Source organism: Panthera tigris, chromosome A2 (assembly GCF_018350195.1).
Source record: "Panthera tigris isolate Pti1 chromosome A2, P.tigris_Pti1_mat1.1, whole genome shotgun sequence".
Taxonomy (NCBI): domain Eukaryota; kingdom Metazoa; phylum Chordata; class Mammalia; order Carnivora; family Felidae; genus Panthera; species Panthera tigris.
The window spans coordinates 26,426,176-26,449,796 of record NC_056661.1 but is presented as its reverse complement, the minus strand read 5'-3'; the positions used below and the strand labels follow the sequence as shown (position 1 = coordinate 26,449,796).

At 52.5% G+C, this 23,621-nt stretch overlaps 1 protein-coding gene across 9 annotated transcripts; it reads left to right on the top strand.

Moving 5' to 3' along the window:
- The first annotated feature begins 1,048 nt into the window (after positions 1 to 1,048).
- FAM3D (FAM3 metabolism regulating signaling molecule D) lies at positions 1,049 to 23,299 on the top strand. 9 transcript variants are annotated; one of them, XM_042979297.1, is made up of 12 exons: positions 2,045 to 2,190; positions 2,844 to 2,919; positions 3,023 to 3,073; positions 4,917 to 5,024; positions 7,362 to 7,382; positions 11,310 to 11,427; positions 12,835 to 12,893; positions 15,929 to 15,979; positions 19,516 to 19,600; positions 20,301 to 20,427; positions 21,128 to 21,266; positions 22,906 to 22,981. In XM_042979297.1, exons 3-11 carry the CDS (start codon positions 3,061 to 3,063, stop codon positions 21,260 to 21,262), a joined length of 717 nt encoding a protein of 238 aa, XP_042835231.1. In that variant the 5' UTR covers positions 2,045 to 2,190; positions 2,844 to 2,919; positions 3,023 to 3,060; the 3' UTR covers positions 21,263 to 21,266; positions 22,906 to 22,981. The 9 variants fall into 9 exon arrangements, with proteins under 9 accessions (XP_042835228.1, XP_015394025.1, XP_042835231.1 ...); XM_042979294.1 differs by lacking the exons at positions 2,045 to 2,190; positions 2,844 to 2,919 and adding an exon at positions 1,049 to 1,245; XM_042979295.1 differs by lacking the exon at positions 2,844 to 2,919.
- The last annotated feature ends 322 nt before the right edge of the window (positions 23,300 to 23,621 follow it).

Below are 23,621 nucleotides of genomic sequence, written 5' to 3'. Positions count from 1 at the left end.
TTTCTCCCCAGTTTCCACACATCTGTCCCAGGAAAAACTCTAATTAGTCTTGCTTGGGTCACATGCCCCCTTCTGAACCAATCACAAAGAAATCACAGTGCTCTCCCTGACCAGCCCCTTACGACAGGGTGAGGTGCCATGACAAGTGTCCCCTCCTCCAGGACCACACGTAGGTATTTCACCTTGATGTGGAGGGTCCAGGAAAGCTTCCCAGAGGAAGTGACTCCTACACTGAGACCCGAGGATAAGTAGGAGTGTTCCAGGCAAAGAGGCAGAGGAACGGTGTACAGACAGGGACTAGGGGTGCAAAGGCCCAGGAACACTCCAGAGTGTGTCTTGCTCGTAGCCATACACCCCTGCCTAATGCACAGCCTGCCTTGCCATGTGTGCTCAGAGAATGCTTCAGAAAGGAAATCCACAATTGGCTGTGTGGCCTTAGACAAGTCACTTGTCCTCTCTGAACTTTAACTGTCCTAACCTTTCAGAACTAGGCAAGAATGGAGTTCATTCAGTCCCAAAATATTCACAGAGCACCTCCTCCGTGCTCAGCATTGCCCTAGACCTACAGGAGATAAGGCCTGCCTTGGAAAAGAAAACGATGCTTGGGGCTTATGCAAAAGAACTACAACCAGTCCAAAGGGGCTCAAGGGGAGGGGCAGGACAAAGGGAGAGGCTCAAGGACCTCGAGGGTGAAAAAGGGGCTCTGCCCTCCCACTCCGCACCTCTCCTCCCCCATCCCCTACTTTCCACCCTCCCACCCCGCTGACCTTGTGACCACCTACCACCCTGGAGCCACCATATGTATGCCTAGGCCTCAAGCCAGCATGCGAGGGCAGGAAGACCTCTCTCCCTGCACCTTTGCCCCACAGCTACGTAACCTGAATAACAGGTTGTGACAGACAAATCTCGCAAGAACAGGTAGGAAAGAGACTTTTGGGTCTGGGTGGCTACAGAGGGAATTTTTGCCCCACCCTGCGTACCTGTCCCAAGGGCCGGTCTTCCTCCCTCTCCGCCCCCAGCAGTCTAGTCCCGGAGCCCTCGACTCTGGAGCTGGAGTCTCCAGAGCACCCACGGGCTGCCAGGGTGAGCCGGCCAGGGACTCAGGAGACTGGAGAGCCCTGCAGGTGCAGAGTGGACACGTCCGGCTGGAAGAGCCGTCGCTGCCCCTCCCCTCCCCACCCCCACCCTGAAGCCAGAACCCTGCTTGGCATGGGCATGCCAGGGAGAAGCTAGCCCCCTGCCCAGGTATGTGCCCCAGCCTCTGTCCTATCTTTCTTATGTCTTTCTGAATGGCACTCTTTCTCCCTTTGAATCTGGGTAAGTGCATGTTGTGAGTATTTGCTCTTTACCTCTGCCCCTTTATCTGTTCTCATCCTCTGTCCCTGTCTCATTCTTTCTCTCTTTATATCTCTGCCATCTCCCTGTCCCCTTGTCCTTGCTCTCTCCAAACTCTGTCTCTGACTCGCTGTCCGCGAATATCAGTATCTGTTCATCTGTGCCACCTCATCTATCTGACCCTGTCCTCATACTTCCTTCCATCCAGCTGGGCCCCCAGCTCTCCTGGAGCCTCCACATATGGGGATCCCACAGAATGTCCTGCCAGCCTCATCCCTGGCCGGGGCTCTCTGTAAGTCGCTGTTCACTGTAGGTCACATCCTATGAACATTCAAAAGCATAACATGCTTTTGTATCTGGAAAAAAAGGGGGGCGGTGGTAATTTGAATTTCAGGAAGTTAAAGTCCCACAAAATCTCTGTGGGTGGTGTCAGGCACGGCTCACTTCTCTCACCTGGAAGGACCTGGAAGGCGGGGCCAGAGTGGGGGGAGGGGAGCTTTTTTTATACTTGCTTAACAAAAGGAAATGCAGATTTGCACTGGAGCTTGCTCTTGTTTAAATGTCAAGGACTGACCCAGCCCACTGCTTCAGTGGCAGACCTCAAGCCTCCTGTCTCTTATCTGGGTCCTTGACAGTTGGACTTTGGAGACCACGTCTGTTGAGATAGATTCTTAGGATAAAGAAGATTCTGGGATGGGAGGGGCAGGAAGAGTGGTGGGAGTAGTCCTTGAGGTCAGGGCCCCTCCAGCTGGCTGCAGCGGGTCACAGACGTGGAACAGTTACCACCAGCCCTGCCCTCCCCTCCATTCTGTCTCTAGAGACTTACTGGGGGTCTTCAAAGCTGCCAAATCACTGGTAACTGCCCAGCACTTGGGGGGTGGCACAGGGGAAAGGAGGAGGGGCCAAGGACAACCCTACCCCTGCCCAGGGCTCAAGAAGGGAGGAAACCCCAATTTCGATTCTCCTGAGACAAAAGCACTGGCAATGGGACCCTGTGGGGATTGGGCAGTGGAGACCTGCATCCAAATTCTGACTCTGATCCTTACAAGCTGAATAATCCTGGGCTTAACCATAACGAGCCTTGGTCTACCTACCCCTAAAATGGGGGAGTGTGAGAATTCAAGGAGGATTCAATTGCATATATAGCGCCCTGTGCAAACTCAGCCGTCATGGGAGAGTCCTCATTACTCTTCATTTTGGTACTCTCACTCGAGCTCACTCGAGCTTCTGTCTTCCTGCTGGTTTGACTAGGGCTAGCTAGCTCAAGTTCAATGTCTCTTGGCTAGCTGGAGGGAAGGAAGGAAGGAAGGAAGGAAGGAAGGAAGGAAGGAAGGAAAGGAGGGAGTGAGGAAGAAAGGAGGGAGGGAGGAAGGAAGGGAGGGAGGGAGGGAGGATGAATGGATGGATGAGTGAATAAGCCAGCCCTCCAAGAGACAGTGGCTGGCAGACTTCACCTTCCTCCACTGGCCAATGTCTGCACCAAAAAAGACATGCTGAATTGAATAAAGTTCTAGGGACAAAAGTGAAGGAGAGGTGGAGGCAGAGAAGGAACAGATGGCAGATGGTGAGGAACCAAACCGAAAGGTCTGTGATCTCCTCTGTTCGAGGTACCTGTCCCTAATTGTCAGCCTTATTTGTTTTCAGACCCCAGGTGCCAGTTTCCAATTTGATTTCCTTCTCTCCACAGGCTAACACTGACCCCAAGCCACTCCTCACCTGGACAAGATGAGAGTGTCAGGTAGGGTCAGGCTCTAAGGATTCTTAGGCTCAAGGCTGAGGTCTGAAATCGATTTGGGAATCATTTTTCGATCAGCAGTGCAGGCAGTCCTAGACTCCCAGGTTGTTTGGCCATATGTGCTCTCAAATGGTCAGGCCAGAATTCCAGGAGGAAACCCATCCAGGGGGAGCCTGGAAGAGGGGAAAAGGAGACTTCCTGCCTCTAGGCTGAGGGACCAGAGAAGCTTGGCACGATGAACCCATCTGGCTGGGATCACAGGGAGTGACCCTGTTTTGGAAATATCTGATCCTGGTAGGAAATTAGGGACAAAATATTTGTCTCAAGGAGGGCTATTCTAGAATCCTCACATCACGGGGCTGGGCACAAGGAGTAGCCTTTGCCTTCTCATCCACGCCCTCATGCTATACTCTGTACAAATAGGGAAACTGAGGCACCAAGTAAGAAATGGACACAATTCATCCATATTCCCAAACAGCTGTGGGGAAGAGCACAAATTTTAGAGTTAGCTTACTTCCCTGGGTTCAAACCCTACCATTGTCACTTACCAGCCAAGTGACCAGCTTACTTCCCTGGGTTCAAACCCCACCGTTGTCACCAGCCAAGTGACCACCTCTCTGAGCCTCAGTTTCCTCATCTGTAAAATGGGGATAGTCAATAGTATGTAACAGAGAAGTTTATTGTGAGGATGAACTGAAATAATGTATGTAAAAGCTGTTCTCCTGGTGCCCTAACAAAATGACTGTATAATACCCAGGGAGAATTCTGGGTGCCTACAGTCACACTGCACCCCAGAAGATGAGGGACTCCCACAGACCTGAGCCCTGCCCCCCAGGATCCAGGGAGTCTTCTCCCCTACCCCCAAGTAGCCAGAAACCAGCATGAGACCACGGAGTTGATTTCAGGGCCACATGGAGGTCAGGGGTGGAGCTAGAGAAACGTGGCCTGATGACAGCAGGGCCACTAGGGTCCCTGAGCTGGGAGGCATAGTGGAGCCTGCTTCTAACCCTCATGGGAGAGTAAGGGAAGAGACAGGACACGGAGCTCAGAGGGGTGGGGGTGGGGGTGGGGGTCTGTCCTGTGCGTGGGGTTGCTCCCCACTGATGCGGAAGCCATCTGGCCACGAGGCCAGGGAAGCCGTGGCAGCAAGGCCATGTGTATTTCTATAGACAGCATTGTGTGGTTATTTGTGGTGGCTTTCAGGGGGAGTGATGGAAAGTGTGGGAGGCTGGCCCCAAGCCACCCTGGAGGCTGCCTACCAGGGACAACTGTCACATCCCTCCCGACAAGCTGCAGGCTCAGAGGCAAGGGTGTTGAACCATGTTCACTCTGACTGAGGCACTCCTACCCAAAGAGCCTGAGGTCCGCCCAACATCACACAGCAGCACCGGCCGCCTGGGGCCCTGGACGCAGCCTTCCCACGTCCGGCCGGGAGGCTCGCCTCTTAGGGCTGTCTGCAGTAGAAGTTGCCTCCTGCTTTCACAACACACCTCTCCAGCCTCCAAAGTGCAGATTCCAGGCCTCACCCTCAATGATTCTGTCTCTGGATGGCTAAGCGGAGCCCCAGAAGGTGCATTTCTACCTTTTCCTCCCAGTGGCTTCACTTTGGGAAATATTGCCATGTAATCTTGTAGCGTGATCTCACCACTTGATCACTGCGTGGATTCACACGTGGTCTCACCACGTGGTCCCCTGAACCGGTCCAAGGTGTGGGCCTTGATCTGGAGCTACAACACAGGGTCCCTCAGTGGGGTCCCGTGGCATGGTCTCACTGTGGGGATTTGGTAAGACTCTTGCTATCTGGCCTTGTGATGTGGCTTCATGGCAGCATTTCCTTGCTCTGCAGGTGTGCTTCGCTTCCTGGCCCTCGTCTTTGCCCTGGTCTCCACATGGATCTTTATTCGCAGCTACATCAGCTTAAACGCGAAAACTATCCGTCTGCCCCGCTGGCTGAGTGAGTGGGGCCCACTCCTGGGGGGTAGGGCCTATGGACCAGGACGGGGCCAAGGATATATTCCTCCCTCTGTCCGTGGGTGGCCCAGGAGATGGGCCACCAGATATGGCATGGTGTGGGCTGCCTTTGGGATCCCAGCCTTTGTGGGGGTGGAGGCTGTCGGGAAGGCTGGAGCCCACGGGGAACATGGAAGTGTTCCGAGGCCCTGGCCAAAACACGCACCTACATCAAGGGGTCATTTTGGAAATGTGATTCCAAGAAGAAAGAGGAAAGAGAAGGAAGGACAGAGGGAGGAAGAAAAGAAGGAAGGAAGGAGGGAGGGAGAGAGGGAGGCCAAGAGGGAGAAAACTGAGCATTGTGGCTTCCAGCTGCAGCTGCTTTCCCTCTGCCCGGGACACTCTTTCTGCACATCTCTCTGCAGCCAGCTCCTTTCAGACTTCAGCTCTCTGCTCAGATGTGACCTCCTCAGAGAGACCTTTCCTGCACACCCCAGCTGCAGCCACACCCCCTTGTCCTACTTTTGCCTCTCATGTCAGCCCGTTTCCTTTAGAGCTTCACCAGTGTTTATTTACTTGTCTACTTGGTCGTTGCCTATCACCAGCCCCTAGAGTGTCAGCTTCCTGAAGGCAAGGATTTTATCTTGTGTACATCCATTTCTCTAGCACCTGGTGCAGAGCAGATACTCAGTAAACATTTGATGAGTGAAAGAAAAATGAATGGATGGATGGATGGATGGATAGGTGATGGATGGTGGGTAATGAATGAATGACAGATGGGTGGATGGATGGATGGACGGGTGGATAACAGATGAGTGGATGATGGATGGGGGGGATGATGGATGAGTAAGTAATACCAGTTACCTACATGAATAATCTCATATAATCTGCACAAATGCCCCATGAGGTGATCCAAGATTTGGTTGTGGAGTGGACTCATACATGACCTCATGGTGTGGTGTAAATTTCCTCATCTCCTTCTTTTCTTAAGAAACTTGCCCAAATGCTCCCTGTAGATGTCAGGAGGAATGAGAACTGTGGTCTCACAGGTCCAAATTCTTTTAAGGAAGGAGAGAAAAGGCAGCTATCTATGCCTCTGCATTTGTTCTCCTTGGATTCAGAGAATCACCTCCATTGACACAATCAAACATAATAACCTCTAGTGGCCCAGACTAGCTCACAACTTCACAGCTGTAAGAAGCCAGTCATCCCACAGAGGAGTCTCCGAGATCCCTCACCTCATACACTTCTTGTCAAGCATGGCTCACACCCATGTCAAGATGATTTATATAGATTCATGGTGGCCAACATGTCCCTGGACACTGCTTTCATACAGATTGATGTGGCTGTACCGACAGCCTGGGAAGGGATGGGCCCAGGTCAGTACAGGAGGCTCAGAGTAGGAGTGGAGATCAGGTGTGTCCTCTAGAAGAGACAGCCCAAGCCTGAGGTGAGAAAGAGAACAGTGTTTGAAAGGAAACCCCAGGGGCACCTGGGTGGCTCAGTCAGTTAAGTTTCCGACTCTTGATTTCAGCTCAGGTCACCATCAGTTGTGAGATTGAGCCCTTTGTCGGTCTCCATGCTGACAGCACAGAGCCTGCTTGGGATTCTCCCTTTCTCTTTCTCTCAAAATAAAGAAAATAAACTTGAAAAAAGAAAGAAGGAAAGAAAGAAAGGATACCCCAGCACTCAGCTACCTGAGGTAAATCAATACCTCCAACCAACAATCATGGAGCAACTATTCCATGTTAGGTCTCAGGGACCTAACATGTGGCCCCCACTCATGGTCTGAGTTGGGGAGACAAACAGACTTAATTACAGAATACACAGAAGTGCATTAACGTGATCCAGAGTCTCGAGAAATGCTTACGGTGACAGAAAATGTCACCAGTGGGAACAGTGGTCATCGAAAACCATTAATGTTCAGCCACTGAAAGACAACATTCATTGTCTTCAGGGGTTCCTAGCCTGGCTGCACACACCCCACCTTATTATTTAATGCATTAATATAGAAGCACATATATTACCACAGCACAAATTTATTTTTTAATGTTTTATTTCTGTATTGATATACAGTTGGTTTCCTTTCTAATCTATTTTATTTTATGCATTTAATAACATGCTCTGTTAGAGTAGGAAGTGCTGTGTGTGTGTGTGTGTGTGTGTGTAAAGGGGTAGCAGTGGCAAGTGAGCAAGGGCTCCCTGAAAGGGCGGGACATCCTGCAGGGGAGGAGGATCCCTTGGCCAGGCCAATGCCATGCCCCACACCCCACACCCCAGCCTCCAGCAGGGAGCACCCAAAGCACTTCCTCTCTAACCAGATCTGTCTTCTCTCCGGCAGGTTTGGTCACCAAGGAGATCCGTGAGTATGACCCCAGCCCTGCCTTTGCTTTAGGGTGAGATGTCCCAGGGCTGCTATTCCTGGCCCTGCAGGTCCTGGAAACATCTTTGTGTCCAGAGTCTGCCCAGCTCTCTCCTCCCATGGCCCAATGTTGCCTTCCGAAGCCCCTGAGCCTTGTGGCCCACTGATAGATTCTCAACTCTATGGCTCAACTCTCCCTTCCCCAGTCCCCTCGCCCTGCAGTCTGGATTGCCTCCCCGTCATGGCACCTGGCCGAGCACAGCCGCCTCCCCACTGGGCCCCTGGGCCAGAAGATGGGGGCTGTGCTTATTATCATCATGCAGGGACCCCAGGCTTGACTCACAGTTCCTGTTACCAAGTATGAGGGGCCATGTCGGGCACTACAGAGGCCCCCAGGGGCAAACAGAAGTGGGTGTTGATTGTCTGTTGGGGTAGAAGTGCCAAACATGCCAAGAGAGATGGGGCAAAGTGTTCTGGGCTCCAGGAGGGCTGCCCCCTTCCAATGAGATGGGGTCATGGAAGGCATCAGAGAAGAGGGAATGGCAAAGGCCTAGAGGCAGGAATGTGTGGGGCTGCAGGGGAGCCCGTGGCTGAGGCCCCAAATGTGGGACACTGCACACATCTGAGCAGGGCTTTGGCCAGGACCCAAGCTCCCGAAGAGTAGAGAAGGTGGGAGTAAGGACAGTAATGATGATGATAATAGTACCATGATGGAAGGCCTACTATGTGCCAGACCCCATGTTCAGAGCTTTACAGGCATCTCCTGCAATCCTCACCACAGCCTTGTGTGGGTGCTGTATAATCATCCCCATTTTACAGATGGGCAAACTGAAACTCACAGAAGTGAAATCTCTTGGCCAAGGCAACACAGCTGTATGTGGTGGTCCAGAGCCCACGGTCTCAACACCTCCTTGCGAGAGGCAACATCCCCAGGCCCACCTTCTTGCACCTCGACATAGTAGTGACTGAAGAGGGACGTGGTTCCAGGAACAGAATTTTGACTGAGAAGGACAGAAGAGCCCCGGTGCACTGTGGGATTACAGAGAGCAAAGACCGTATGGACCAACACGAACCACTTGCCCCACACCCTCAACTCCATTGACCTGAAACTTCCTGAGTCACATCCTGCAGTAGACACAGTGTCACGACACCTTGGTCCAAACGCTCAGGCGTCACCTGCTAGAGGATGGCAAATCCAGGCCCACGTGCTGCCTCCCGCCCTGCCCGCTCCCCTGGTCGACATGACCGGTCAATCCCAGCACCCTCTCCCTCCAGGCCCACAGGCAGCCTCTACAGCTTTATCATTAAGCCTCTAACAGCAGATCCACTGACATTAAAGAGAAAAGCTATTTGACAACCCTGATCTAAACCAACTCCCAATTTTACAGTCAGCAAAGGTAAAGGGAGAGACTTCTGGCAAGTCGCACCGCAGATTACTGAAGAGTAGCCCACAGTTCCTGACTGCTCCCCTTCCAGGGCTGAGCTCCATGACCTCACCAACAGCACTAGGGGTTCCCAGAGGGCTCGGGCCTCAGGGTTTGAGGCGGCTGGTGGGGGCAACCTCCGAGCCCAAACCCAGAGAGCAAATCCCCTGCCTCCCGGTGGCTCAGACCCCTGGACATCATCCCTTTCATCCAGTAGCTTGACTGTGAAGGCTGGATGGTCAGAAAATCAATTCCAGAAAAGCCTGCTTAAGCCAGCCTGTTGACATCAGGTTTATCAGACTTAGCTGCAGTTGATTAGGCTCTGGGCACACTCTAGGGTGGTGGCCGGGGCCTGGAACAATCCCTCCAGCATAGGTGAGAACCTCTCGTCTCAAGAGTAAACTGGCCTTCCCATGAGGGGCCCGGGGGCCAGAGGTTGGGCCCCAAGACTCATAGGAGAGGAGGACCCCTCCCCCGCCTCATCCTCAGCCAGCCCCGCAGGCAGGTACTAGGCCTCTTGAGAAGGATCCCCTCCAGGAGGTGGGGAAAGGGAGTTGGGTCCACGTCTCCAGCCCTCTCTGTCCTGAGTCACAGGCCTGGACAGCCCCTTGTGGGTGTCTCCATCCCTGGCCCTCACTCTGGGGACAATGTCCTGGTTTGAGCTCTGGGTGTGTTGAAACTCCGGGTTGGGGCAGGGGGGCAGGGCAGGGAGCCTAGGACAGGCATTGCACTCAGACCTCCAGGGCTGCCCACTAGGCGTGTGAGCTGAAATGCAGCAGGGCACCCTGGGGTGGGTGGCATTCTCTCCTAGGAAGGAGCACATTTACTTACTTAGAGGTGTCATGGGCTTGCCAAGCCTTGTGCCAGTGGGTTGTGTCTCCTCCGGAGGGGCCCTTTGCCCTGATACACATAAAGGCTCCCTCTAGGCTGCCAAGGGCCCTGGAGCCCCTAATCACCTTGCCCACATGCTCCATGGGTTTATTCAGTGAATATTTATTGAGTGCCTACTATATGCCAGGCACAGGAGTTATAGGCACAATTTAACAAGATAATCAATGTAAAGTGCTTGCCACAGTGCCCAGCACGCAGCAAGCCTTCGGCATGTGCCAGCTTCTCCTAGGAAGCCTGTGGGTTTGCTCCAAGCAGGCACTGCCATAGCTCAGCTAGATGCCTGGCACAGGGCTGAAGGAGAGGGGCTGCCCAATCACCGCCTTCCTTTTGCAGGTGAACTTTCTCTAAGTCCGTGTTTACCCAGCCCTCCCTAAAGGTATTTTCCTGTCAGATGGTATTAAAAAAACAAAAACACAAGGCATTAATATAAATTAAAGCCTGCCAGGCTGAAAGCACAGGTGACGGATGTCCCAGCTCACAAAGGGTCGATTGAGGCCCGAGTGGCTCAGCGGCTGTGTTTGGGGGTCCTGTATACGTTTCCTGCCTTTCACACCCTCCCTGGGTTTGCCCTCTGAGGCCCACGCGGGGAAGGCACAGGTCTTAATGGCAGCCACAATAATCAGAGGTGCCACGTACTGAATCCTCAGTGGATTCTAAGCATGGAGTGAGAGAGGACCAGAACCACCTGCCTGTTCCTTATTGTATCCCAGGGCCTGGCCCATAGTAGGTGTTCAGTATGATCACTAAATGAGTGATAAGAAGAATACCCAGGGGCGCCAGGGTGGCTCAGTCGGTTAAGCGGTTGACCCTTGATCTCAGCTCAGGTCATGATCTCATGGTTCGTGGTTTCGAGCCCCACATCAGGCTCTGCACAGACTATGCTCACAGCACAGAGCCTGCTTAGGATTCTCTCTCTCTCTCTCTCTGTCTCTCTCTCTCTCTGTCTCTCTCTCAAAAATCAGTAAATAATTAAAACAAAGTTTTTCAAAAAAAGAAGACTACCCAATATGTCTTGAGCCTCAACCTGTGCCCACTTATTCCTCACAAGAACCCAGTGGGAAAGGCACCCTATTTATCCCATTTCACAGATAAGGATGTTGATACGCAAGGAAGTTGAAGACTCGGGAACCTGGCTGGTGAGGCGTCCTACCCACCATGCTGGGGCCCCCAGGAGGTTGCCAACAGGGGGCCTCTGGGAGCTCAAAAGGCTGCTGTGGCCCTAGAGAGAGGTTCTCAAGAGAACCCCTTCATCACAGCGACCCTGGTAATAACCAGGGTGGTAATTAACCACCACTCGTTCCTCCACACTAGTTCTGGGGGTGCTGTGTGCTGAGTCAGGCACTGGGCTGGGGCTAGAGCTGCCATGGGAACCCCGAAAATGAATTCTAGGGTGGTCAGACCACACGACCAGTGTCCTGTGTCTTTGACGGGGACTGTTGGAGGCATCATGGGAACACAGGGGCAAACCCCCCAGACTCGGGCCGTCAGCAAAGGCTCCTTGGGGAGGAGGCCTCTGAGCTCAGTCCTGCGCCTGATCCCGGGCCCCTCCCCCTCCTCCTCCTGGGTCCCTTCCTGAGCTGCTAATGCTAAAGTTGTTCTGTTCCCTCAACAGCAGTCATGAGGGCCAAGTGTGGCCTCGCTAAGCCCTGCCCAAAAGAGTTCTTCGCCTTTAAAATCAGCAGCGGGGCTGCTAACGTCGTGGGCCCTACCATGTGCTTCGAAAACCAGGTGTAAGTGTCTTGTGTTTTTTTTTTTTCTTTCCATTCACTCATGCATTCATTCACAAAGTCAGAAGCTGCGAGGGCAGGCCCTGAAAGCAGCCCATACCTTCCACTGGCTTCCTTTTACTCTGGGTGGATGAGTCACAAATAACAATAGTCCCAGCAGCATCTCCATCTGCCAGCACCTTGCGAGATGCTTTGTGGCTTCATCTCATTCAATCCCCCAACACTCCCAGAGGTGGGACTATAATTGGTGAGGAAACTGAGGCTCAGACAGCATTACCCAGCTAACTGGTGGTAGAGTCAGGATTTGAACTCAGGTCTGTGTGATACCCAGACTGCTGGGCTTCCTATAAAGGGGGATGCCTCTGGGGAGGGTTCAAAGTCAAGATCTAGGCACCAAAGTTCAGATGCAGCAGGTGCCAAGACTTCTACTTAGGTTCAAGAGAAATACTGTGTACCCATTATCCAAGCCAGGTAGTAAAGGCCCTGGGGACGGTAAGTTTATCCCACTAAAGAAGCCAGACACAGATGTTTTAGTCAGGTTTCTGAACCAAACTCCAACTCAGGCAAAACACGGAACTTAGTGGTTCATATATACAAAAGGCCAGAGACAGCGGGCTTCAGGACCAGCTGGATCCAGGGGTTCAAACCACGTCATCAAGGGTCCCTTTCATACCATCTTTAGTTCTGTTCTCCTCTGTTAGATTCAGTTTTTGGGACATGAGAATGGGCTGCTTCATGTAAAGGAGGGAGGCCACTGGTTGGCTGGCATATTAGCCCAGGCTGGCACCCCACTGGGAAGACAGCTTTCTCCCACCCAAATTATCCCTGCAAAAGGCCCAAGACTGAGTTTCATTGGCTGGCCTGGGTCACATGACCATACCAGGCTCAATCACTGTGACCAGGGGCACAGTATGCTCTATTTGTCCAGACCTGGGAGACTGAGTCCCAAGAACTACCTGGTCTGAGAGTACAGGACAGTTTTCCCAAGAGAGCCAGAGGACTGGGGTGTGGATGCTGGGCAGGTAGGGCCACAGCTGGGCTCTACACAGCGATCCCTGGCTGCAGGACAGCAGCAATGTTCTGGGTTCTGCCTTCTTCCCAGCAGCCAGGCTTCACTGCTTGGGGAGGTAGCCTGGTCCCACCTCCAACACCTCAGAGCCCCAGGCAGGGACCTTCTCTCTTTTCTGAGCAGACTGTTCTGGTCCAAACATGCCATGAGAATTCCTCAGAGAATCCAGCCCACCGCTTGTTTCCAGGAGAAAACAGATGGCCCAAATTATTCTGTGTGCTTCCTGATGCTTCTGCAGAGTGCCATGTGGGCCCTCTCGGAGTTCCCGAGTCACAAAAGCAGAGTGTTCGTTCCACGTTTGGGCCCAACTGTTGTATTTTGTTTCTCTTCTTCTTTGTCAGGATCATGAGTCCTGTGAAAAACAACGTGGGCAGAGGCCTGAATATTGCCCTGGTGAATGGTGAGCTGCTGACCTATCCCCCAGACAGCCCCCTCCATGCTCTTAGGACTGGGGCGGGGGCGGGGGAGGTAGTTACACATTCATTCAACCAACACTGGCTCAGCTCCTACTACACACCTGGGGCCATCCAGCAGTGCTCCAGAGGGAAAGCCCATGGGACAGAAGGTCTAAAAGACCTGGTCCCACCCACCAGAGTCTTGACCAGGCCCCCACCGTGAGCAACTATCCCAGGAAGATACACTTCTCCTATGAAACATGAGCCCATCCTCAAGGCCCATCCATGCGGCCTAAGCCAACACACATGAAACCCTGAGGGACAACCAACAACAATGTGAGATCATGAGCTGATTGCACACCTTCATTCACTCATTCATCAAATACTGTCAGCAGCTACTGTGGGCCAGGCCCTGTACAGAAGCACTAGGGGTCAGCCATGAACTAGAAGGACAGGTCCTGGCCTGTCCATGGAGTTGACAACCACTACAATGTGGTGAACATCTATGAAGGAGGAGGAAGCACAGCTCTGAGAACTGGGACAGACAGCTGGGGATGGGGGTAGTCAGGGGAGGCTTCCAGAGGGAGGTGCTGGTCAGCTGAGGCCTGAAGGATCGTGGGGGTTGACCAGGGAAAAAGTGGGGGAGGCTCCTTCGAGGCAGGGGCAACACTGTACAGGAAGCAGAGAAGGGAGAAGCGGGGAAGAGGGCTTGGGGGCCACACAGGGTCTTCCTGGCTACACAGAGAAGCGGGCAGGATGACAGGTACAGATGGGGAGGCAGGCAGGGCGAGAGGATGAAGGGCTAAGCCTTCTACTAAGAAGTGTGAGCTTGAAGCTAAAGTCAATAGGGAGCCTCAGAAAGGCTTTGAGGAGGGCATGAGGGTCCAGCCCTGCATTCCAGAAACTTCCTTCCAGCTTGGAACAGGGAGGCTGGGGGCAAGGAGACCTGGAGGAAGGCCCACAGCCTTACTACCCTGCATCTCCAGCAGGAAGACCAACTTCTAGCCATGCCTGAAACAGGGACACATTTCAGGAGGGGTGGGTTTACAGGGGTGGAGTAAGGACCAGGTGGTCTGCCCCAGCCAAGACCCTCCTCTCTCTCTGCCTCTGGCTCTTAGATGGAGAGCGCAGGCCATTTCCCTGAATCTAAGAGCTACTTCCTGGGACAAAGGTCAGGGCAGGTGGAAAAAAGGGCACAGCAGATGCTCCGGAAGGAAAAGGTCAAGCTTGTGTGTGTCATGACCACATGAACACACTTAGGAAGTGACAGGGTAGGATGGGACTCCTAGGGAGACATTCCCCTTCTGCCAAGAAATCCTGCCGAGTCAGGGGAAAGGTCAAAGCCTAAAGCAAAAATGGAGCCTCACCCAGAGTGGGAGGTCGGAAGGCAGCCCAGGAAAAGCGGGGCCTGGGAGGGGCAGGAGGCCGAGCAGGGCACGCCTCCTCCAGTCTTGAGAAGGAGAGCAAGACCTGACTCACTGCATTGGCGGCCGCTTCCTACAGGGAGGGCATGCCGGCAGATGACTGTAGGGGTCTCAGTCTACAGGGCCTGTTTCACCTAATCTCCACACACACCCCCACCCCTCACCCCAGTGGGAAGGGCAGGAACTGGCCCTGGCTGCAGCCCATCTGGCTGAAACCTGCTGGTTCTCTCTTCCCTGAAATGGGCCACTGCAGGAGACAACCTCTATGACTAGTGTCCAATGAGACAGGCTTAGCTTGGGGCCTCCCTCTCCTCCCCTCACAAAGCCCAAAGATGAACACAGGCATCAGTAACACCAAGAGCTGTTACAGAGCATTCACTGTGTGCTATGTCATTCAGCCTCACCCCGATGCTAGAATGGAGCTATGGACTCTGTATGGAGGTAAGACATGGAAGTTCAGAGAGGTTAGGCAACTTGCCCAAGGTTACACAGCCAATAGATTTGAACCCGGATCTGGCTGACTCCAGGTCTTAATCACCCAGCTGAATTACTTACTTCCCTAGACTAAAATCCTCTCCAAACATCTATGTAGCACCTACTGCATGCCAGCTGCGGGGAAGTCCAACAAATCACTCTCAGGGCTTCACAGTCTCAACTGTATAATAAGCCATCAAAAAGATCGGTAAGTATTGGTAGTTCTCAACCTTTTAGGGAGCAGAGATTCCTTTAAGAAACTTCAGTCTGCACCTTTTCCCCCTAATTCCAGAAAAATCCACAAACGCACATGATCATAGTTTCATGTGTACATAGACCCCTCCCCCCCTTCCAAGGACCCTACACTAGTGGCTCTGAGAGTCCAGTAAGGGCTGCACTGTGAGCTCCCCCACCCAGCAGGAGAGCCTCCACTACCCAGGCCCCTGTCCCCACCCTCTTCCCGGATCCACAAGCTAACGCAAGGGGGAAGGGACCAGGGGTGAAAACGTAGATCTGCCATCCCCTCTGCAACACCCCCATCTAGTGGCGGAGCGTGAGAACTGCGACTTCCCCAGAACACCTGGTTTTCTGTAGGACTTGGACCCTTTGCAAAACCCACAAACGCCATTCAGATTACTAGACTCCGAGCACTGGGTACAGTTCAGCCCACGGCAAGGCCCTTTGCCTTCCAGAGTCGGAGGACTCAAATTACAGATTTCCTGTTTAGGTAGGAATAATGATGATGGCTGTAGTTCTTTTTATTACTGTTTTCCGGCTGAAATTTATCTTGTGTTTACTACCTATTTGAAGTACATCTCGCTTAGTTCCCATAGCCCATTTTTCAGATGCAAAAATTGAGGTCCAAATACTAAGTGGTGCATTAGGAAGTGGCAAGGCAAAACACAGACCCAGATTAGCTGGATACCGTTCGATTCCAGAGATCCTCCACCATTGTGTTCTTGTACCTTTCAGATCAGCCCAAAGGTTAGTGGGCACCTACTTAGCGCTGCATGCTTTCCACAGGACCTGATTTTACTCCATTATTATTCTATTTTTAGACCTTAAAGAGTAGCCATTTTCTGCAAAACGATAGGCAGGATGACACATTCCAGGAAATCACAGTTTTGCTCTCTCATCCCTAGGAACCACAGGAATGGTGCTAACACAGAAATGCTTCGACATGTACTCCGGAGGTAGGCACCTCTCTGTTGGCACTGAGGTCACAGGGTGGGCTGAGCCGCTTCCTGTGGCAAGAGAGCCATGGGGTGTTAAGACGCTTGGCTCTGGTTTCTGCAGGAGACAACCAGAAAGAAGCATGGTGGGGGTGGGACGCCATCCTGCTGTCTTTGAAACTCCTCTCCTGGATGCAGAGCCTGAGACAAGGATTCAAGGGCAGCGGTTGACTTGGAAGGAGGTGACCTCAGAAAATATCAGCGGGAAGTGAGACAGGGAAAGGAAGATAGCCAGTGCGATGTGTCATCAAGCTGAACGCTGCGGGCAACTGGAACTCAGGAGCCAGTGTCCAACACATGCCTCAGAGAGGTCTCAAGGGGCAAGGGAGCTGGGGTGCTCCCGCCCCTAATTCCTTGGCACTTCCCACACTTCTGGCCTGCCCCAGGGCACAAAGGAAGGTCTGGAGGTGGGAGAAGACCTTCAGGCAAAGATATGCCGGTGCTGGCAGGTGGAGGCCAGGCATGTGTGCCCTGAAGTGCTTAGGGCAAGGACATACGGCCTAGTTTGCTCTGCTGGGTGAAGAGTATTATATTTTAAGGCTGCAGGGTCTCCACTGGGCCCAAGGACAGGACAAGGCCTCCCAAGGTCCAGAAAGGATATCTCTGAGGCTCCAAGCTCTCTGCATCTTTCTACAGACATCTTTTCTTCTCTCTGTGCACAGGCATGCTTTCTGAACCTCTCTGTACATGTAGCCACCCCACTGTCCTCCTTGCCTTATAGGACACTGACCTACCTGGGCTGAAATTTCCCACCAGCAGCTTCCTCGCCCACAGGCTGACTGGCAAAGCCATGGTGGGGGCAGGACTCTCACCCAACAATCCCGATATCTTCCAAAACATGGTGGAATAAGTCCCAGACCCATTATGCCACCCACTGCCCAGCTGGCAACCCACCTCCCTCCCTCTGACACAGGAGCCTCAATAAGAACTGGAAAAGCAGCTGAGCGGCCCCTTGCAGGCAGCAGGAGTCCTGGTCCTGCAAAAGCCGGTTTCCATCAGGATAGGTGAACTGAGCTCACCCCCCTTCTCAGAGCCCAGCTCAGCTAGGCTACCCTCCCCTGTGCCTGCAACCTCAGGGCCCAGCTCCAGGCTCGGGCCTCACTCCCCTACTGTGCCCACCTAACCGCACAAGCCCAAGAGGAGACAAAGCCAGGCAGCGAGAAAGTGGGAAGCCCTCTTGGCCTTGCAAAAAAAGGAGGCATTGAAATGGGAGTCTGGTGCCCGAAGTCACAGCTGCGAATGTTTGCAAGGTAACCACACTTAGAGACGCGAGCCGGCACCCTGTCCTGTGCCCAGGGCTTCAGAGGATCCCATGGGCCCTATGATGGCCATCCTCCACCTGAGTCCCACCTCTCAGGTAGGGTCTGCAAGGCCAGAGGAGGTGCCGACTGGAAGCCTGCATCAGGGCCCACGCAGACGTCTTCGAGGTGTGACCCCCTTGGGCAGAAGCCACAGATACACCTTTAGGACTGAAGGTTGGCCAGGGCCTGGCAGTTTCTGGAGGGGAGGGTGGTGTGGACAGAGCTTGGAACAGCAGACTGGGGGTGTCCACATGCAGGCACGCAAGTCCCCTCCTGGTGTGGGACAGAGCTAAGACAGGGGTGAGAAGAACGTGGGGTAGACTATTGGCCGAGGGCCAGAGGATGTCATTTGTTCTCTGTCCAGGACCCACCCCCCCCCAGGTGTTCAGGGTGGCCAGGGGCCAGGTTTATGGACAAGGTCCAGTCTTTGGAGTCAAAGACTTCAGGGTGAGGCAATGACACCTCTTGAACTTCAGTTCTGTCATCTGTAAAATGGAGGGAATCCACAGTGTCCCCTTCATGAGACTGACGTGGGGATTGAATGGTAACCCACACTAATCAGTGGGAGGGGCCCTGCCTGGCTGGAGAAAGGACATGGGGGGCTCATTCAGTGTTCTCCCTTCCCTTCCCTTCTCCCTCACTCCATCCACAGGACTCAGAAGCAAGGAGGTCATTGTCAGAATGAAAAGGGGGAAAAAATAATTTAAGAAAAACACTAAATTTTATATTGCCCTATTATCAAGTTGAATGTAACCATGACTGACGGGGACCCAAAAACAGAAGCATTTGAGGACAGGTTGTGGTCATGGACTACACAGGCCTCTGTGTTACCGAGCTGGTTGACAGCTGACCTTGGCTTTCAGGACTTGATTCTTCCCCTAGGTCCAAGGGATCCTCAGGGAATATAAGAACTGGCTTGTCTTCATGGGCATGGACCTATGGGTGGAGTGGCCATACAGGGCCCTGTGCTTAGAGCGAATTCAGGTTTGGTTTGATAATCTAGTTTTGCCATCTTGAAATTCTTAATATTTTTTTAACAAAAGTCTCCTTGTCTTTTTTAAGATTTTATTTTTCAGTAATCTCTATGCCCAGCGTAGGGCTCAAACTCACAACCCAGAGATCAAGAGTCACATGCTCTACCGACTGAGCCAGCTTGGTGCCCCAAAAGGCTCCACATTTTCGTTTTGCACTGGCCCCCCAAAATTATGTTACAGATGCTGCTAAGAATTGCAGTTCCATTATAGTGCACTTTCTGTATGCCCGAGAGTCATCGTCACATTTGCTCTTTACAAAAATTCTCTGGGCAGTGCTACTGATCATCCTTGTGTGACAGATACAGCCCTGATTTTCCCACTAGGCCAGTCTTGCCCATACTTCTTCAGCCATTCAAGAGCCCCTTGCATACTTTATGCCATGTCCAGGGTACCGTCTGAATTGTTAGTATTTTCCTTTGAATCAGCTCACTTTTTTAACCTAAATAATCTTAAAAAGGAACCTATATCGCTGCCATAAGTTATCACTTTTTATGCAGCAAAGATGGCCATAAAGATAAGCTCCAGCTGGGTGCTGATCCCTCCCCAACGTGCTGCAGCTAGGCCTGTCTCTGTTAAATGCACAGATTTTGCACCTGCAGTGCGGTGTTCAAGATGCAAAGGGAAGCTTGCTCTTTGGTGTAAGCTGGGATCTGTAGGACACTAATGTTCTCTCTCAGTGACCTGAGTTGCCTGTGGTCCAGTGGGTCTATCCTCTAAAGTCAGGACAGACAAGTTAGGTGGTTAACTAGTGTAGAAGGAGGTGGCGGAGGGTATGCAAAGAGCCCAGAGATGTTGAGAGATGATTTCTTAGGGGCCAAAGACCTCCATACCTTGGGTGTAGGTCCCCAAGGGCCCTTAGGGCAATGTCTCTCACTTATGGCTGCACATCTGAATTGCCTGTGGAATTTTCAAATTCCAATGTCCACGCTTAACCACCTGAATGAGGCTACCCTTGCTCTGTGCACGTTGCTCTCCCCTGGACAAGGGCTGCAGACAGCTCCACCCCGGATGCCACCTCCTACCGGCTCCAGAGCTTCAGACGGAGCTCAGTGTCAGCCTGCTGCTGGCCACTCCTGGTTCATCAGAGCAGTAGCAGAGAATGAGAATGACCAGTGGCCACTTCCCCTAAATGACCAGCACCCTCCTTTCCTTCCTCCCGCAGAAGTGAAGCTGCTGGTGAAATTCCTTAAAGAAATTCCAGAGGGCGCACTCGTGCTGGTGGCTTCCTATGACGACCCAGGAACCAGGTAAGTGGGAACCTCCACCTGCCAGGCCATGGCAAACCAAATGCTTCCAAGCCCTAAGTGCCTTTTCCCACTCTCCTGCTGGCTCTATCTTCTGGCAACTTTTCCTAGGGAAATAACCACACAAGTGTACATGTTCTAGGAGGCCCACCACAGCCTTGGTTACAACAGTAAAAAACTGGACACACTGTCCCTGTCCAATAAAGACCTACTAGTTATAGAAATTATGACACATGCTGGTAGGTGACATATTATATACATATATATATATATATATATATATATTGCATCAAAAATGATGTAGAAAATAATTTAAGGATATGGAAGAATGCTCACCTTTTAGCATTAAGAGGAAAAAAAGAAGCAGTTTGTAAAAGCATTGGTATGATCCCACAGTACCTGGGGGAAAAAAAGACATGAAGGAAATATATTAAAATTTTATAATGATTATGTCAAGCGGGGTGAGACTCTAATTTTTAGTTCCTCTGTGATGTTCCATATTTTCCAAATAAACATGTATATTTGTAAACAGAAGCAAAATTGTACTAACACCTCTCCAGCCCCCTCCAAGTGGCTTCTTGAGAGAAGTCCTTGCCACTCAGCCCTGTTCTTCCTGAACACAACTCTGCTCGTAGGCCGAGGGCCTGAGAACCTGACCCTTCCCCCACCCCTCTACCTCACCGTGTTCTCTGCTCCTCTGCAGACTGAATGATGAGACCAGGAAGCTCCTCTCCAGCCTGGGCAGTTCTTACGCAAAGCAGCTGGGCTTCAGAGATAGCTGGGTCTTTTTAGGAGCCAAAGACCTCAAGGACAAAAGCCCCTTTGAGCAGGTGGGTTCCTGGTGGCATCCCATCCCAGTGAAGTGGGTGGGGTGGGGGGAAGTTGCCAGGGATAGATGGACAAGGACTGGGGTGGCTTGGAAGAATGGTGTGGGGACCCCTAGAGGTCAGGGTGGCCTGACTGGGTAATCCCCCAGCAGGAAGTGGCCTTGACTATTTTGCAAGGAGGTGGGTCATAATAAATTATCGGATAAGTACCAAAAAAGAGAAGGAAAAGGAGAAAAGAAGGATGAAGGCAAGAGAGGCATGGAAAAAAAGAGAAAGGAATGTAGAGATGAAGCCTGCATGACAGGCAGAGAGGGGAGCCCAGAGAAGGGGGGATGCCTAGCTTCTGGTCCCAATGGAAACCTAAGCCACACCCCTTTTCCCCCCAAGGGCTCAGGCTCCCCACCTGAAGAGAGAGGTTTGGACCAGAGGAGCTGTCCCCTTCTAAGCTCCCTGTGGAGAGAGTAAACTTGCATCAAGAGGAGGACACAGGAGAGCCCACCTGATATGGAAGGGGTCAGCAGGGGTCCATGACATGTGGCTCTACGGTCACTACCCAGGGGTGTCCCCAAGCAGGGTCTGGGATGCCCCCCAGCAATGGAGTCTCAGGATTGCTCAGAGGAGGAAAGGGGAGTTAAGGCAGCATTGGGAACCCGCAGGGAAATGCTGCACCTTCTCTCCCTGTCCCCCATCTGTGCGTCCCCAGCTCAGAGCAGTTCCAAAATGTGGGAGAACTAGCCAGATCTTCCCCGGGCATGAAGTAGCCCCATCTTTGGAGGTGACAACATTCAGTTCTGCCCAGAAGCAGCTAAGAGTCGATGATTCAGGCATAAAGGTCTAGCGAGGTGAGTGAATTCTATCCCGAAGGCAGTGGGGAGCCATGGAAGGCTTAAGCAGGAAAGCGACAAGCACAGATTGATATATAAGAAAGACTAGCTAGCATTCAGCAAGCACTTGCTCTGTGCAGGCTCGGCTGAGCAAGCTACCTGCAGCGCCTTCTTTGATTCCCACATGAAGCAGGTACAATTATCCTCCCATCTCACAGTCCAGGATCCGGAGGCATGGAGAGGTTTTAACCAGCTTGCTCAGGTCTGAGCTACTCAGCGATGCAGATGCAGCTGTCATCAGGTCAGCCTGCCTCCACAAAGATTTCCCGTCCTGATGCTTTTAGCACAGCCTCCCCGGCTGAGCACGGAGAAGTGTGGAGAAGGCAGGGAGGAGGCCCAGGCAGCAGACAAGAGGCACAGCAGTCTGCAGGGAAGGGGCCATGGGTGGCAGGGAGGGACAGCGTCAGAAGGCTGAACTCCAGGTTGGGGGGGGGGACCACAATGGGCTGCAACGGTCTTTGCCCTGTCTAGAAAATGCTGGCCTTGTTTGTATGCATGAGTTTCTAAGAGAATGAATTCAGGTCGTTAGAAATTACTTTTTAAAAATGACTGTACAAAGTAGCTTGTGCTGGAGGAGAAAAGGAGGGAGCCCTCTGTTGATAGCCCCCGGGTGAAGACCACAGACATCGGGTGGGGGGCTCCAGCGCATCCCTGTGTGAGGTGCAGGGAGGGAGCAGGGCAGGAGGCAGGGAAGAGGCTTCAGGCCACAGGCGCGGTTCTTCATAAAGCCCAGCTTCCAAACCCATCAAAACCGGGCCAAGACAGCAAAGAAGAAGCACGCAAGTCGACCCATCACCCGGAAATGAATCGGAGGCCACGGTGTGATCGAAACCACCTAGTCCTTTGTTCCCACACACGGGGCGCTGGGCGTTAGAGAAGCAGCATCTAGAATGACTTTATTCCCTAGGGTGAGCCACGATTATCCCACTGGTAGACTTTGCCACTTACATTCGTTTCTTCCGTAAACTAAGCCCAGGCACTTTAAACACAATCTTAACTGATTTTATTCTATTTACTTTTAATTAATATTACAAAGTGGTTCTGCCACTTACCAACTAAGTGGCCACAGGCAGTTACTTTGGGCCTCTGTGCCTCAGGCTCCCCATCTATAGAATGGGATGATAATGGTATGCCCTTCCTGGGGCTACCATAAGGAATAAAAACATAAGGTACTTTGTGCCTGGCATAGGACAAGTGTTCACGAATTGCTAGGATGCTTCTTCTCATTGTTCTGGTTGTCTGGGGGTGTCCTAGAGGGGCTGATAGAGAATTTGGCAGAGGAGCTAATGCTCGGCAAGCCCACCTCCCACGCTTGGTGCTCCCCGCCGCCCCCCACCCCCAAGGCACCGAGGGATGACTGAGCTCTGATCCCCTCTGTAAAACCTTGGACAAGTTGTAGTCCCTCTGAGCCTCAGTTTCCCCTCCTATGAAATGGGCTGGTTATATCCAACACCACCACCTCCCCATGGGGCCAAAGCCAGAACAAAGTGAGTGAAGGCATGAGGTTTAAAAGCACAATGAAAATTCAGGTGTGAATTCTGAACAGCCTCCCCTGTGGGCCACGTCTCTCTTTCTCTCTCTCTCTCTCTCTCTCTAGTTCTTAAAGAACAACCCAGACACAAACAAGTACGAGGGCTGGCCGGAGCTGCTGGAGCTGGAAGGCTGTGTTCCCCGAAAGATACCATAGGGTAGCTGTGGACCAAAGAAGCTCCTGGCTACTCTAGGAGTCAGAGCTGGCTGCGGCGACGAGAAGGGGGCCAAGAGGCCTGTGGAAAGTGCTGGGGGAATCCCCATGCACTGTGCACCTCCCCTGTTTGGAAGCAGACCCCTCTCATGGGCTGAGGCGGCTCACCCAAGGTGGCCAGACTCAGGGATCCTTCCAGAGCCCGTCTGCTCTGGAGAGAACAGGCTGGCTGTCACTCCCGGGGAAGGACAGACTGCCCATACCTGCGGCGCACAATTAAATTTTATTTTTGCTGACTTTGAATGAACGTTCTGACCTTCCGAAGTGCAGTGTTTCTCCCTGAGATCAAACTGGCCCAGGCCGGGTTTGCTTGGGCCACAAGCTGGGACAGGTCGATGACAGCCTCGGGCACCAGGTTAGGCAGCTGGAAAGGAGGTTGGTTTCATAGAGATTTTGCTGAAGGGTAAATGAATCCTTTGCTCTCAGCTTAAGCTGTAAGACCCACAGGACTAGAGAGAGCCAGAGGACGGACACAGAGCATGTTGCCTTGATCTGCTGCTTGAATGAGAGATGGAGAATCCAGAGCCGGAGCAGGGCGGGCAGGGGCGGGGGAGGGGGGGTTCCTAAGG

What these genes read in the sequence shown, in the direction of transcription:
- FAM3D (XM_042979290.1), top strand. Translation starts at nt 4,391, where the DNA reads ATGTTCACTCTGACTGAGGCACTCCTACCCAAAGAGCCTGAGGTCCGC. An exon ending in CTTCGACATGTACTCCGGAG is followed by an intron (nt 15,980 to 19,515) that starts GTAGGCACCTCT and finishes TTCCTCCCGCAG; the next exon opens with AAGTGAAGCTGCTGGTGAAA. An exon ending in TATGACGACCCAGGAACCAG is followed by an intron (nt 19,601 to 20,300) that starts GTAAGTGGGAAC and finishes GCTCCTCTGCAG; the next exon opens with ACTGAATGATGAGACCAGGA.